This window comes from Trichoderma aggressivum, assembly GCF_033847375.1.
Source record: "Trichoderma aggressivum f. europaeum strain CBS 100526 chromosome Unknown scaffold_007, whole genome shotgun sequence".
Classification (NCBI taxonomy): domain Eukaryota; kingdom Fungi; phylum Ascomycota; class Sordariomycetes; order Hypocreales; family Hypocreaceae; genus Trichoderma; species Trichoderma aggressivum.
In genome coordinates this window covers 196,196-210,712 of record NW_026946373.1, presented here as the reverse complement: position 1 = coordinate 210,712, position 14,517 = coordinate 196,196, and the positions used below count along the sequence as shown (strand labels likewise).

General features: G+C 53.9%; 3 protein-coding genes across 3 annotated transcripts; 1 reads left to right on the top strand and 2 right to left on the bottom strand.

Moving 5' to 3' along the window:
• Positions 1-796: 796 nt before the first annotated feature.
• Triagg1_2622 (uncharacterized protein) lies at positions 797-2,835 on the top strand (the record flags this gene model as incomplete). Its single annotated transcript, XM_062896824.1, has 5 exons — positions 797-1,053; positions 1,107-1,300; positions 1,352-1,789; positions 1,850-2,341; positions 2,399-2,835. 5 exons carry the CDS (start codon positions 797-799, stop codon positions 2,833-2,835), a joined length of 1,818 nt encoding a protein of 605 aa, XP_062758239.1.
• A 498-nt stretch (positions 2,836-3,333) lies between these two features.
• Positions 3,334-5,251, bottom strand: Triagg1_2621 (uncharacterized protein; the record flags this gene model as incomplete). Its single annotated transcript, XM_062896823.1, has 2 exons — positions 3,334-5,110; positions 5,175-5,251. The coding sequence occupies 2 exons, from the start codon at positions 5,249-5,251 to the stop codon at positions 3,334-3,336; spliced, it is 1,854 nt and encodes a 617-aa protein (XP_062758238.1).
• Positions 5,252-6,683: 1,432 nt separating this feature from the next.
• On the bottom strand, positions 6,684-11,460 carry Triagg1_2620 (uncharacterized protein; the record flags this gene model as incomplete). Its single annotated transcript, XM_062896822.1, has 3 exons — positions 6,684-7,584; positions 7,667-10,863; positions 10,942-11,460. 3 exons carry the CDS (start codon positions 11,458-11,460, stop codon positions 6,684-6,686), a joined length of 4,617 nt encoding a protein of 1,538 aa, XP_062758237.1.
• Between the last annotated feature and the right edge of the window lie 3,057 nt (positions 11,461-14,517).

Sequence of the window (14,517 nt, the reverse complement as noted above, 5' to 3'; positions counted from 1 at the left end):
ACTCGTCTTTACCCTGGCTATTGGGTTAAACAAACGGATTGAAGCTAAACATCACCATGGCGGGAGATGTCCCTGCCTGTGTTGCTGCAGCTCGAGGCCAAAGGTTCCTTATCGAGGCCGTCCTCTCTCCTTAGGCCGTCCTCTCCCCTATTCCTCGCGCTTTAGGCATCTCCCTCGCCCACTCCAGTGTTATCAGTCCGCTGGCAGCTGCACCTTCTTCGAAACTTGCTCTGTTTTTGAGGAATCCCTCTGTGCACGTGCCCTCGCCTCCTCGGCCGCAACTATTTCTTCTTTGTTTTCCCTCTCCTCTTCTTTTTTTTCCCTCTCCTCTTCTTTTCTCTTTTCCTCAGCCATCCAGTCTCTCCTGCAAAGAAAGATCCCAAGAGAAGGTAAGTGATCCATCTGATCATCTTTCCTTTATTTGCTTCGAGCACTTTCGGCTGTTTTGATTTGGCCTCTCGCCTTTCAGCATCTTTGTATCACCCCCTCTCTTCATCTCCTCTTTCAAGGTGATATTTCGAGGTCGTTAGTCACCTCTCTTCTCCTCTTTGCATCTACCCGATCGGGTTTGGATTCCTCAAATCATCACAACTCGTCGCCGAGGAATTTATTCCTTCGTGCTTCTCCCCAAGAACCTTTCGTTCTCACTTCACTTTGCATTCAAACACATCTCACTTTCTGTTACGCGTCCATTTTCTCTTTCTCGTCCAGTTCCCCTTCTTGACAAGGGCCTCATTCTAACCTTCTCTAGTCATCCAAACGTCGGTGCCCACTTCAGGACATCCTTCTGTCCATCATGGCCATTCCTGAAAATGGACAAGTCGCCGAGGGCGAGGACCAGGCCGCTGCTGGCTGGGTCGAGCGCACTGCCTTTGACTACACCGCCATGGCTCAGGCCCAAGCTGGCTCTACCTGGGACGGCAATGCCCGTATCTATCAGTGGAGCGATGAATTCGGAGATGTCGGCCCAGCTTTTGAGGAGCTTGAGGTTGAGCTTTTTGGCTCCGTTGAGGATCGCAACAAGCACATTGGTGGCGGTCTCGATTTTTCTGCGTTAGTATTCCTCTGGCATACATGATGTGACCATGCTAACTTGAAGCACACAGGATCGAGAGCATCGATGTCGTCCAGGAAGGCCCTGAGCGCATCGAGTACATCAAGGCGTTTGCTGATGCTGGCATTCATCCTGTCATGATGAAGAATGTGGAACTTTCGGGATATCAAGTCCCAACCCCAATCCAAAAGTTCACTATCCCGGCCATCTTGCAAGGCTACGATGTCATTGGCGTTGCTCAAACAGGTCAGTCAAAGTATATTCCTTTCAATTCGTTACATCTAACATTTTTACAAGGCTCTGGAAAGACTGCTGCTTATCTGATTCCCATTCTCAGTAAACTCATGGGAAAGGCAAAGAAGCTGGGCGCCGCTCGCCCCAATCCCCTCACCTTCCAGGAGGGCGTTGACAATGTGATTGCGGAGCCGCTGGTCGTCGTCGTCGCACCCACTCGTGAGCTGGCCGTGCAGATCTTCAACGAAGCCAGAAAGCTCTGCTATCGCTCTATGCTGCGCCCTTGTGTCGTGTACGGCGGAACCCCAATCCGTGAGCAGCTGAGTCTCCTCTCTCGAGGCTGTGATATCTTGATTGGCACTCCTGGCCGCCTCAAAGACTTCATCGGACGCCCTGACAGACTGACTCTCCGCCGAGTCAAGTACATGGTCATCGACGAGGCTGATGAGATGCTCAACCAGGACTGGGAGGAAGATCTCCGCGCAATTCTCTCTGGTGGAGGTACGTGTCTTTTCCCCCAATTACTCATTTCTGCGGTTTACTAATGAGCGTTACATGTAGAACAAGATGAAGGCAATGTCAAGTATGGCCTTTTTTCGGCCACATTCCCTCGCGCGGCTCGAGCCCTCGCCAAGGAATATCTGTCTGCTTCCCATGTGCGCTTTCGTGTCGGCCGAGCCGGAAGCACGACGGAGAACATCAAACAGATTGTCATTGAGACTGGCCGAGAGAAGAAGAATGAGCTTCTTCTCAACCTTCTTGAAGAGATGAATAGTGTGCGCACCATCATCTTTGTCAACAGCCGTCAAGCTGCGGATACGCTGGACGACTTTTTGTACAATATGAAGCTTCCGGTCACTTCTATCCACAGCGACCGTACTCAGGTGGAGAGAGAGGCGGCCATGAGAGCCTTTCGCAGTGGCCAAGCCCCTATCCTCGTGGCTACTGGTGTTACGGCTCGCGGTATCGATGTGCGAAATGTCATGCACGTCATCAATTATGACCTGCCATCCATGGATCATGGTGGAATCGAAGAGTATACTCATCGTATTGGTATGTACTTTTCTCTTATCATGTCTCTTATTTAATAATAGCTAACCTTGTGGCTAGGTCGTACCGGTCGCATCGGTCACCGAGGAGTGGCAACTTCATTCTTTACCGATCGTGACGAGGCCATCGCGAGCGTTCTTACCAGAACATTGTTGGAGACTAATCAGGACATTCCCGACTTCCTGCAGTCCTACATCCCGGAGAATTATGCCGACGGCACCAAGGTCAAGTTCGAGACGGAGTCGGACTTTGACCCCAATGATGTTGCTGGTGCTGGGGATGCCCAGGGAGGCGGTTGGGGAGGAGATGACACTGGCAACGGTGGATCCGGTGCAGGAGGCTGGGGCGGTTCTGGGGGATCTGGTGATGCCGCAGGCTCTGGCGGCGATATGGGCGGAGGCGATTCTGGCGGCGGCTGGAACACCGGCGGTGATATGGGTGGAGGTGATTCTGGCGGTACCTGGGGTGCAGAGGCACCTTCCACCAAGGCATGGTAAGGAGAAGAGTCTCATTCACTCTGGGTAGGGCCGGAATGGCAATACCTCGTCGTTGACTGCGGTCTGAAGAAACCAGGCAAAGGGGAACAGGCGTTTCGGAAATTTGAGGAGAGGCCATTTGCTACATCGTCAGGCCATCTTGAATTTACTCAAATATAGGATGATTTGATTTTACAGGTTGACCAGTGACTGATATTGTGATTCTGTAAGAGCTGTTCCAGATGAAAATGTAAGCCAGTCAAGCTATAGGAGAGCAATGTCGTAGACGCTCGCATTCACGATGCATATCTAGTGAGTGGATGATGTCCGTGTGTACGCGCACGCGCGGGTGTGTTTATTTTCCTCATTACAATTACAGATATTACCGATGCGTAGTTGAAAATACATAAGGCTCCAGTTCATCTTCTTCATTCCTCCCGAGGCACGTCATGTACTCGTTTGATAAACCAGACAAGCCCAGTATAGCAATCTATATGTATAGCTATATATATCACGCGCTTACATGTTCTTCAAAATCTTGGTCACGCCAGCAACCTTGGTCGCCGACGAGCCGTATCCCACCTCGACAACGCCCTGGGTAAAGCGCCAAGAGCGGTCCTGGCTGGCCACGGGATACTGGACAGGAGGGGGAATGGCCGTCTTGATGCCGAGCCAGCCGAAGCGGTCCTCGCAGACGGCCTTTGTGTTGCAGAGGCCGCGGAGGCCCTCCTCACCGGCGAAGCGGCCGTAGCCGGAGCCGGCGACGCCGCCAAAGGGGAGCTGGACGGCGTAGTAGGCGGCGAAGTCGTTGACGGCGACCATGCCGGCCTTGAGGCCGCGGACGATGGGCCGCAGGGCGGGGTCGCGCTCGGAGCCGTGGACGGAGGCGCCGAGGCCGAAGTCGGGGGCGTTTGCGATGGCGAGCATGTCCTTTGCGGAGGAGGACGGGGCGCGGAGCATGGTGAGGACGGGGGCGAAGCATTCGTTCTGGGCGATGCGCATGGACGGGGTCACGTCGACGAGGAGGGTGGGCTGGAAGTAGTGGCCTTGGGGGTAGTCGGGGTGGGCGTGGCGCTTGCCGCCGGCGAGGAGGCGGGCGCCCTGGGAGACGGCCTCGGCGATGAGGGCCTCGAGGCGGGCGAAGGAGGCGTCGGAGATCATGGCGCCCATGTCGGCGTCGGGGCCGAGGCGGATGGCCTTGACGCGGGGCTCGAGCAGCTGGATCAGGCGGTCGTAGACGGCGCCGGACGAGATGACGCGCTCGATGCCGATGCAGTTCTGGCCGGCGGCTTGAAAGGTGCCCCTGAGGATGACGTCGACGATGCGAGGCAGGTCGCCGTCTTTCCCTTTGCTGCCGCCGGCGGATTCGAGGACGATGAAGGGGTCCTTGCCGCCGAGCTCGGCGACGACGGGCGTGAGGCTCTTGGCGGCGCTGGCGGCGACGTGGTGGGCGACGGTCTGGGAGCCGATGAAGGTGATGTGGCTGATTCCCGGGTGCGACGTCAAGTGGCCGGCCGTCTCGGGCCAGCAAACGACCGTCTGGACGAGCTGCGGATCGTGGCCGTGAGCGGCGAGGGCGCCGCGAGCAATGTCGAGGAAGTAGCCGCTGGACCAGGCCGTCTGCTCCGAGACCTTGACGAGGATGGCGTTGCCGGCGAAGAGCGCGCTGATGATGGGGCCCATGAGGTTGTGGAAGGGGTAGTTCCAGCTGACGAGCGCGGCGACGACGCCCAGCGGCTCGTAGTGCACCGTGTTGCGCTTGTACGACATGAGCAGGTTGGTCGGCCTGGGTGATGGTTGCAAGGCCTTTTCGCCGTGCTTGAGCGTCCACTGGATCTTTTCCACCGTCACCAGGATCTCGCCCAGCTGCGCGTCCACCATGGTCTTGCCGCTGTCCAGCCCGGCGATGCGGCAGATTTGCTCGGCGTTGCCCATGACGTACTGCATCAGCGACCGCAGCACCGCCTTTCTCTGCTCAAACGTCGTCGTCGCCCAGACCCTTTGCGCCTCCGCGGCCGAAGCAACGGCGCGATCGATGCCGTCTGCGGTCGTGGGGTTGACATGCCCGAGGAACTGGCCCGTGGCGGGCGCGTAGCACTGGATCGCCTCGCTCCCGGCGACCTTGATGCTCGTCTGGGCGACTCTGCCGTCCTTCTCGGGCAGCTTCGGCGGTGGCACGACGTAATGGCGTGGGCGGGATGCTGTGGCCGCTACGGCGAGGGCGCTGGCGGAGCGGATGATGAGGCCGCATATGACGGTTGCGAGGAGCGCAAAGGAGGCTTGAAGAGCTGCCGGGCTGTGAAAGTCGAGGTTAGCATGTGTCGTATATGGAAGATGAACGAGATGGATAGAAAACGTACGAAACGTCGAGCTGGGTGCCCAAGCGGCTGCTCAAGGCGGCCACGAGCGACGCGAGCTGCTCCACGAAACGCTCCATTGTCAATTCTCTCAGGCCTCGCGCATCCGTCGACCAAGTGAGAAGAATTCAACGAGAAGAAGATGACTGCCGAAAAGGCAAAAAAAGGAGCGGACAGAGTTGCAGGTTGAAAGGAGGATCAAATCAGTCGATGCGCTACTGGAAAGTCGTTCGAATAAACTGTAGAGTTGTGGGGTTAGCCAAGGACCCCTGTCAGAGGAGCATTGGCCAATAGTTTGTCCCGCATCTCTGCGCCTGCCAACAGTATAAAATACTTCATGGATAGCAATCATCATTCTATTGTATTGTGAAAAATACACGTTACTTCTACTTCTAATACGCAAATGGGCCCCATGTATATATATACCGCAAAAAATACAAGGCACCGAAAATACGCAAAAAGCATCATGAAATATATATAAAGCTTTCTCATTTCCACCCCAGAAACAAAGCTACTACAATAAATTGATCCCCCATTGTCCAGGTATCCAGGCTACGAGCATCTTTCTAGCCAGCCCTCAACGCCAGCACCCACTCCTTCTCCCAGGCAGCTATCCGCGCTTTGCTCTGCTCTGCTCTGCTTTGCTTTGCTTTGCTTTGCTTTCGACGTTTAATAAAGAAAAGGGAGGGGGTAAAACAACAAAAAAACAAGAGAAAAGACCAAACTTCCTCCGCAGCTTCTTACTCCCCCCGCCTTTTGACCAAGTACATGTGTAATAATAAGGGCAAAATATACTCTTTGAGGGAATGAGTGCGTCGCTACTCAGGTCTAGAATGCAAAAAGCAAAAAGTAAGAGGAAAAGCGAAAAAGAAGAAGAACAACGAAGCAGAAACGAAAAAACGGGAGGAAAAAATGAGAGAAACGAAAGCGAATCAGAAAAAAAAGAGGAATATATCTTTCAACCAAAAAAGCAAAGCAAGCAAACAGACCCATAGTTCTCCAGTTCCCTTTCAAACGCCATGCAAAATAATAAAAGGCAGGCCTCTCCCCCCTTTTTCTCAAAAGGCTGAGACACAATCCCCCCTCAACGGCGAGCCTCATCTTCTCTTTATTTCTTCTTCTTTCTCATTCCTTCTTCCCCTCCTGCCATGGGAAAATAGTAGGTCGTATTTGTGGTGTCACGTGTTACACATTTACACGCATCCGAGTGATTTTTTTGGTCTTTCTTTTTTGTGTTGTAAAACTGTGCACTGTTTCCAATGCACACCTATATGCGGGATTGTCATTAACAAAGGCGGTAAGAGGGCAGCAATTCATAGATCGCTCATGCAAATCATCAAAAGCATGAATGGCCCGATGCAGATGCGTAAAACGCCACGCATCTTTGCAGCGGGGACATTAAAAAGATGTGAACTAGAGGTGGGAAGATAGAAAGACTGGTCTTGATGTAAATATACAACGAAAAAAAGAGGGGGTATTAATTTTTTTCTTGGAGCACAACTCCAGCCATGTCTATACATTATTGCTCTTAGTCAATGACAGCCCGCGCAGCCGCGAAGTGAGGCCCGAGGCAGCGTGGGATCGACTTGACTCGATGCGAGACAGTCGCGCAGCAGAGGTGAAATCACTGCTGGCCTCGTAACTGTTTCGTATGCGGTCCATTGACTGGCGCATTCGATCGTACGACGGCCTGGCTCGGTCCATGCTTGGTCGGGTCTGTTGCGCTGGCACCTCGAGAGAGAAGCGGTTGCCAGTGTAGTTGGTGCTGTCACTGCCCGTCTGGCTGTGATAGTTTTGCGTCGTCGTTCGCGTCACCGTCGACGGGGGGTAGATGGGTCGCAAGTCTTCGTCGACGCTGGCATACTGAGCGTGCTTCGCTCGGCGAGAGCTGCTGGACGACTTGGACTTCTGGCTCTTCTCGTCACTGACTGCCTCAACCGTGGTGCTTTCCGGCTTGAGATGAGCAAAGGCACCCAGCCTCTCCTGCTCTCGAATAATGTCCACATCATAGGGGAAGAAAACCTTCTGCAGAGACTTGATGGCAAATCTTGGGAAAAGGCAGACGACGGGAACGAGCACGAAGACGGCCCAGAAAGTAGCCTCGCCGTAGATCTCCTTGGCAGCTCCGTAGAACTGATCAGACGAAGTGAACGATGTGTAGATGCCGGTCCAGAAGAAGATGAAGATGTCACTGAGAGCCACAATGAGGAGCATAAGCCAGTCCCATCGGTACGTGTTCATCAAGATGTAGGCGTTGATGGTCAAGACTGCAGGGTGCGCAATATAGGCTCCAAATCGGTACCGGTCTTCTAATCCCAGGCCGTTCATCGTCACGGGTCGAGCGGGCATAAAGAGCAGATATGGGATGTAGAAAGCCATGACGGATTGGTAGATACCATCAATCATGTATAGCCTATTGCATTGTTAGTTTTTATGTGAACACAAGGATGGATGAAATTAGAGAAGAGGGGGGAAAGAGAAAGAAAAAAATTCACCAAAACTTCTTCTGTGTCCATTCCAGTCGTTCAATACCACGGCGATACAGCTGCGGCACGGCCAATGAGACGGAATCCGAAACGTCCTGGTCAAGGACGCCCATGATGGCAACAGGAACCGAGGTGAAGAACAGGTTAAACATCAGGACATAGGTGTACTCAAAGAGATAGGTCATGTCAAAATTGGTGTAAATGGAGAACCAGAAAATGCTGAAAGCCCACACTATGTTCTTGTAGAAAAAGTTGGGGATGGTCTCGGCCAGGCGGCGGTATGACCAGCGTCCGTGGACCAACACCAGTCGCTGCAGGTATCGGAATTGAGCAATGGCATAGTCAGAGGACATGGCAGCCTGTCGACCCTCAACACCAGCAATACCAACACCGACATCAGCCTCTTGAATCATGGCAACATCGTTGGCACCGTCACCAATAGACAGCGTCATGACATCCAATCCATTCTTGACCATGGATACGACGGCGGCCTTCTGCGCAGGACTGACACGGCAGCACAAGACGGATCGGCATTGCTTGCAGAGGAGGAGAAACTTTTGCTTCAGGCGGTCGTCCAAGGCCCATCGAAGTGAGAAGCCGTCAATGACCAATCCGTGCGTAGAGGCCGGGGGCTCGTGGCTCTTTTTGGCTGCGGCAAGATCTTCGTCGCCACCAGTCAAGCCAAATGACTTTAGGCCCTCGTCCAGCTGCTTCTCGACGTGAGAAATGAATATCTCATCAGCATCTTCGCCTTCAGCGGCCTCCTCGTCGACCTTGACGTGAATGAGCTCCATATCGTTGTTGAGCAAGTTGCAGGAGAAACCAATGTTGATAGCAGTCTCGACTTTGTCACCGGTCAGAACCCAGAGCTTGATACCGGCCTCGCCAAGTAGCTGAATGGTGTCGGGCACGCCATCTTGAAGACGATCTTCAATGGCAGTACCCCCGAGGAGCAGAAGATCCTGTTCGATAAGTTCGGCAACAGCCTCGAGTTTCTCTTCACGGTTTTCCAGGGCGGCGGCGGCGATATCATGTTCCTTCTTCCATGTACGGTATTCCTGTTCGGTGAGTTCCTTCTGGGCGATACAGAGGGTACGCAGACCTTCTCGAGCAAACATTTCCAAGTGTTCAGCAGTAGCCTGTCGCAGCTCCTTTTGCTCGCCCCTCTTGAGTCGAGCATAGATGACCGAGTCGGCGCCCTTGCAGAACAGAATGATTCGACCATCAGGCATCCGGATAATTGTACTCATTCGCTTTCGGGTGGAGTTGAACTCGATGGTGTTGAGGAGAGGATAGTGGCGTTCTTCGCCCATGACGTTGAGATTGATACCATCGGAAGAGTTGCCCAATACAGTAAAACCCATATCACGAGCCGTGGCGACTAAAGCCTCTTCGTCGGGGGACTGGGCCTTGAAGATCATAGAAGGCGGGTCTCCGGGTGTGCGTTCGGCCATGACGGTATGGCAAAGAGCCAAAGCGAGCATAAAGTTTTCGTTGGCCTGCTGCTGCTCGGCTCCATGGTGACCAGCCAAATCAGCGACAAAATCGGGTGCGATAAAACTAACGGCCTCGTCGTGAAGATACGGGTTGTCGTAGATTTTGCGGAGACCTATCAGTGCTTGCACTTTGGCTTCGGCGATTTCAGCGAGGATCCTCTCGGATTCCTTCTCGATATCAACACCAAGACGCTTCTGCATGCCAGCCTGAGCCTCGGTCCAGGCTTCACCATATGGCTGTCCATTGATGGTAGCCTTCTTGAACTCCATGACGTTTTGGGTAAGCGTGCCGGTCTTGTCCGAGAAGATGTATTCAATCTGCCCGACGTCGTCGGAGATGTTCCAAGATTTGGGAACGCAGGGCTGGTCGATGGGCTCGTAATACATTTCCACGTCGTTAAAAATGAAGATCGCCTGCAAGGTTCGCACGATTTCAAGCGTGATGTAGAGGGAAATGGGAACCAAGTTCTGGAAGACAATAATGGCCGCCCAGAAGGTGATGAAACCAGTCACGCCAGAGCTTCCGCCAATGGAGCCGAAATCGAAAAAGTGCTGGGATGCATCATCCTTGGCCCAAGACACGCCGCTGACAATGGCCGCGAGCAAACACATGACGGAGAGAACAATGAAGTTGCAGATGACATTCCAGTTCAATTCTCGGGTGATGCGGGCACGCTTGCTGGGGGTGATGCCGGCGTTCATCATAATCTTGGTATCGTGTCCGGTGAAGACGACAACGCCCAAAATCCATTCAGTGTTTCTGAGGTTGCATCCTCGCAGCATCAGGTTATCGATTGTAATTGCCTCAGTCATTTCCTCGGGTTCTTCATCCAGGTAGCCGGGAACCCTTTGCTGCCACCGGATAGCACCGTTGTACTTGTACAGGTTGGGATGCGGGCCCTCGCTTTCAATGCGGAACTGGGCACGCTCACAGTCTCGTGCGTGTTTGATGCCACGTCCAGCGCGAAGAGCCTGTCGGACCTTGAGATTCGTTTCGCCGTCCAAGTTTTTCGTTTCAACGTAGCAAGCGCCGTCGGGATCTGAAGTAGAGAGAATGATGATATCGGCAGGAAGCTCATCGTCCTTATAGATACGCACGAAATCACCAACCACGAGGTTCTTCCAAGTATCCTTTCCAAAGCGGGCGCCCTGAGATTGACAATCGTAGTTGATGAGATCCGACTTCATGGTGGAAATGGCGTTGGCTCGTTTGGCGTCTTCGCTCTGCTCGGGAAGCTGGAAGTGAATGGCGTGGGGCTTGGGCGAAGCTACGGGGGTCATCTGGATATCGTCGGGGTTGGAGACATAGGACTCGCGGCGTTCAAATGGCGAGGCCATGGAATCGCGCGTGGCCCGCCTAGTCCGGACAGTTTCAATCGAAGTTCGAGGTTCCTCTTCAACAACAGGCATTTTGCGTCTCTGGCGTTCGGCACGAGCTTTCTGAGACCACGTGCTCTGAATGGCGCGCCATATACGCCCGAAGAAGGCAGAATTGGCTTTCTTGAACTTCCTCCAAGCTGAGACATTGTCTTCTTCAACATTAACGTTGGTCCAGCCGTGAAGTCGATGGACGGGTGCATTGTTTAGCTCGTTGTCGAGAACGGTTCTTCGGTAATCCTCAATGGCGTCTTTGACGGCAGTAAGAGCGACGATGACGATCAGAGGAACAGCGTTCAATCCCGGGTTAACGCTACCGAAGATGGAAAAGAACTGCAGGAGAAGACATGGTTAAAATTTAGGGGGAGAGGTAGAGGGGAAACGAAGGGAGATTGGAAAGGAGATACGTACGCCCAAGATGATCAAAAACAAGAAGAAGATGTTGGCAATGTTGTGGAATTGAAACCAAATGTTCTTTGGAATAAACGACAAGGGTGTGTACTTGGCAGTTCGGATCTTGTTTCGCGGATACTCGGTGATGGGATGGCCCTCTTCCAACATCTCATCGGGCAGCGGCAGGTTAAAATACAGATAACGGTTGTCCTCATCTTCCTCGGAGCCGTCATCAGCGCCAGCAGCGTCAGCAGCGTCAGCATTTTGCTTAGGGTTCTCATCATCCTCGCCATCGTCACCGCCTGGGTTCTGACCCGGTGGAGGAGCGCCGCTGCGGCGCTTCTCACTGGCACTGGACTGCGTCCGATTGTGCATGCGGTTGAGCAGCGACGAGCGTTTGTTCGCGCTGCTCTTGACCGTCATCTTACGAGTGGCCCATCTCGCCCTCTGCGTCTGTGAGAGCTTTGACTTGGGTGAAGTGGGATTGGTGCTCTCATCAGGAGGCGGCGGCGGCGGTGGTGGAATCGTGGTCGTCATTGTGACTGCGGTATCGCGGGCAAGCGCCCGTTCAGCCGTAAATGGCCAGCCAGATCGGAATTGAGCGAGGCCGTAAAATAAGCGGCGCAATCAGCGTCGGAAAGATAAAGAGTCGCTTCGATGCAGTCGTAAAAAGTAGAGGCTCGACGAAGGAAATCGGGGGCGGAACACACGGCCCAGGCGTCGAGGGCACGATTCGATGCGAAATAGCGAGCGAGCGAGCGGCAGACGGGAGGCGACAGAGGGATCCCTGAGGTACGAAGGGCTGAAGCGCACCAGGACTCGACGCAGTTGTCGATGCACGTGTCGTCACAGGGGACGATGGGTTTGGAGATGCAGAGGAGAAGGAGGCGGAGGCGTGTAGGAGAGAAGAGGGTGAAGGGTATACGAGCGATAGAATGAAGGATTCCCGATCGACTACCGCCGGGCCTGTGGCGTGGGCTGGGCGTGGGTGACGGGACAAGGAAAAAAAAAAAAAGAGAGGCAGCGATTTAGCGGAGGTTACGGCGCTGTGGCAGTTGAACTGTTTTAGTTCCCGGACCATCCGACCGACCGAATCCGATGGGCACAGACGAGGCGACGATTTCCCCACTCCAAGAGGACAGAAGTACTACATGCAAAATAATGCTTGGATAAAAGAAAATCGAATAAAATAAACCCGACGAGAAGGGTGCAGCGGGAATAGCGGGTGCATACACGGGGGAGGCGGCGCTTGTATGGGTGCTTCTGCAATGCGGGAGCAAATGCAATCCCATGCCTTTTGGAGGTGCCAAGTGAGGTGCAATGCATGGAGAGGAAATTGGTCAGCACAGCGCCGACGAGTCCGCACCGTTCCCCAAGGTATTCCCTAGCGGCCTGTACCTGCGGGCTCTACTAAGGTACCTAAGACCACGACCATGTACCTGTATTCCAAAACTGCGTGGAATCCTGCCAAATCGGTCCTTGGCCTCATCCCAACTTGCAGCAACGTCGTCATCGTGTATTTTGCCAGCTGCTGCTTTGGTTGCGCAATATATGCAGCAGGTCCGGTGTCCCGTGGCCTTTTCCCTCAACTGTGCACAGCCCAGCCCGGTCTTCCGTCAGTGTCCTGCACGGCCTCGCCATCTGTCAACCAGCGATTGACGCGAGCGCAATTCGCACTGCAACGGACAACGGGCGATACCAAGACAGCGATCCAGAGGCTGGATCGCCCTGCCCCTTGGAATAGGCCCTTGTACAGTATGTATTCCCGTAGTCAGTCAATGCCAGTGCACGCAATAATGGCCGCGTGGGACCTCCCCGGAATAAGGCCAGAGTGGACGGAGTGGTCCAAAGGTACTTTATGTCCGGGCACATGAGAAAAGTCCAGGTACCGCCTCCAGCCAGGTACTTGGAGCACCGTACTTGTACGGACTCGATTGACGGACTTGAGCCCCTGGTGTCGACTTGCCCGAATAACTGAAGCACCGGAGTGCCAGCGGGCTGGGGCGCCCGAATCCTGTCCGAGTAGCACCGTAGCATTAGTAGCGTGCTGTAGGTACCTGTACCTGCTACCTGCCACTACCAGCCACGGGAAGGGATGTCATCGACACCAACCCGTTCCTATTGTGCCTCCGCCGCTGCAACAATGCTCACGCACAAACGCCTTTTTTTCTTTAGCCCAAAAGTCCGCGGGAATCCAAAGCGCGCATTGATGACGCTTATCATCTCTTAGCAGTTTTTTACAAGTTTTTTTTTTTAAACTGTGCCGCCGACGCCTCCTGATCGGCTTCGGAGTGGACGAAAGCCCCAATTGTCATGAGGCGCTCCGCATAGCCTAATTACGAGAACAGTAAAAGGCCGGGCGGAGGAGGTGGGAGGCAGTGTTTGGTTTGCGCCGGAACGCTGTGAAGCACCGGATTCGCAGCGGATAAAATCACGACAAATACGAGGCTCCCGCTCCGTCATCGAGGTTTGTGGTTGCTTACAAAGGGCGCCGCCATGTGTCAGCGTCTAGATGGCGTATCGTATGTAAGCCCGGTTTCTTTGGGTTTCTTCCGCCTGGCACTGCCGAGAGGCGTCTCGACAGAGTTTTCGGCAGAGGCTGGATGCTTTGCTTTCTCTTGCCAGAGCCGCGGGTCAACTCATCACCACAACTGCTCGTTTGAGTGTCCGTGTTGTATCGGTACAGCACTGCATGTCCGAGTACTCGGACTCAAACCCAGCCCTCGTCGTGAATAGGGGCGCACGTCCATCGCTGAGACAGTGGATTCCTCCCAGGGGATGGCGGGTGGGGGTGCTCTGCAGTTCATAAATTACAATCTATCACGATACCATGGATGACTGCCGTGAGATTCGCCTCGCAATCCCCTGCGCGTCAATTGACGACGCTTACGAGTGCAGTACCCGTGCAAGTTCTGCTTGGACTTGCACGGGTTGCTCATCGCGCGTATTCTTCATGCTTGCCCAGCTGAGGAATTCGCAAAAAGCTGGACAGTTCAGTTGATCTCTGGAGCGTTGGCCTGTGCTAGACACTTGTTTGACGATCCAAGCAGCTAATGCCCGCCTTGATGCTCGTATCTGCTCTACCAATGCTTACTCCGCCAATCCGCCAAGCGCCTTGTGAGGAGATTGATTGTCCAGGCACCATCTCAGCACTGCTGCTTCTCAGTCTCAATAAAGTGCTCAGACCGGGATAAGTGCTGCCGCATTGGCACATAAAAATCGCAAAATATGGACCTGCATCGAGTGCTGCATGCCTGTGCGGCTGCTTCTATTGGCAGCAATTGAATATTTGACCATCAGGGCCCCTTTACGAGCATGAGCAGCAGCCGCTCTGCATCCAGTGCTTCTCACTGGCTCGCTCACGCGCATCTTCAAATCCAGCCTCCACAAAACGAGCTCGAGAGCCCTTCTTTCGCCCTTTTTCCAAACCTGATTGAACCTTGTCTGTCCGCTTCGTGCCGACCTGATTTGTACGCAAGGGAAATTTGGCGATTGCGCCAAGAGGGTCTGTTCAGGGGTGGTTCCACGGAAAGGGATTGCCTTGACCAGGGGGATCCAGGCAATGCAAGTCACTCCTGTTCGTGCTTGTATGTT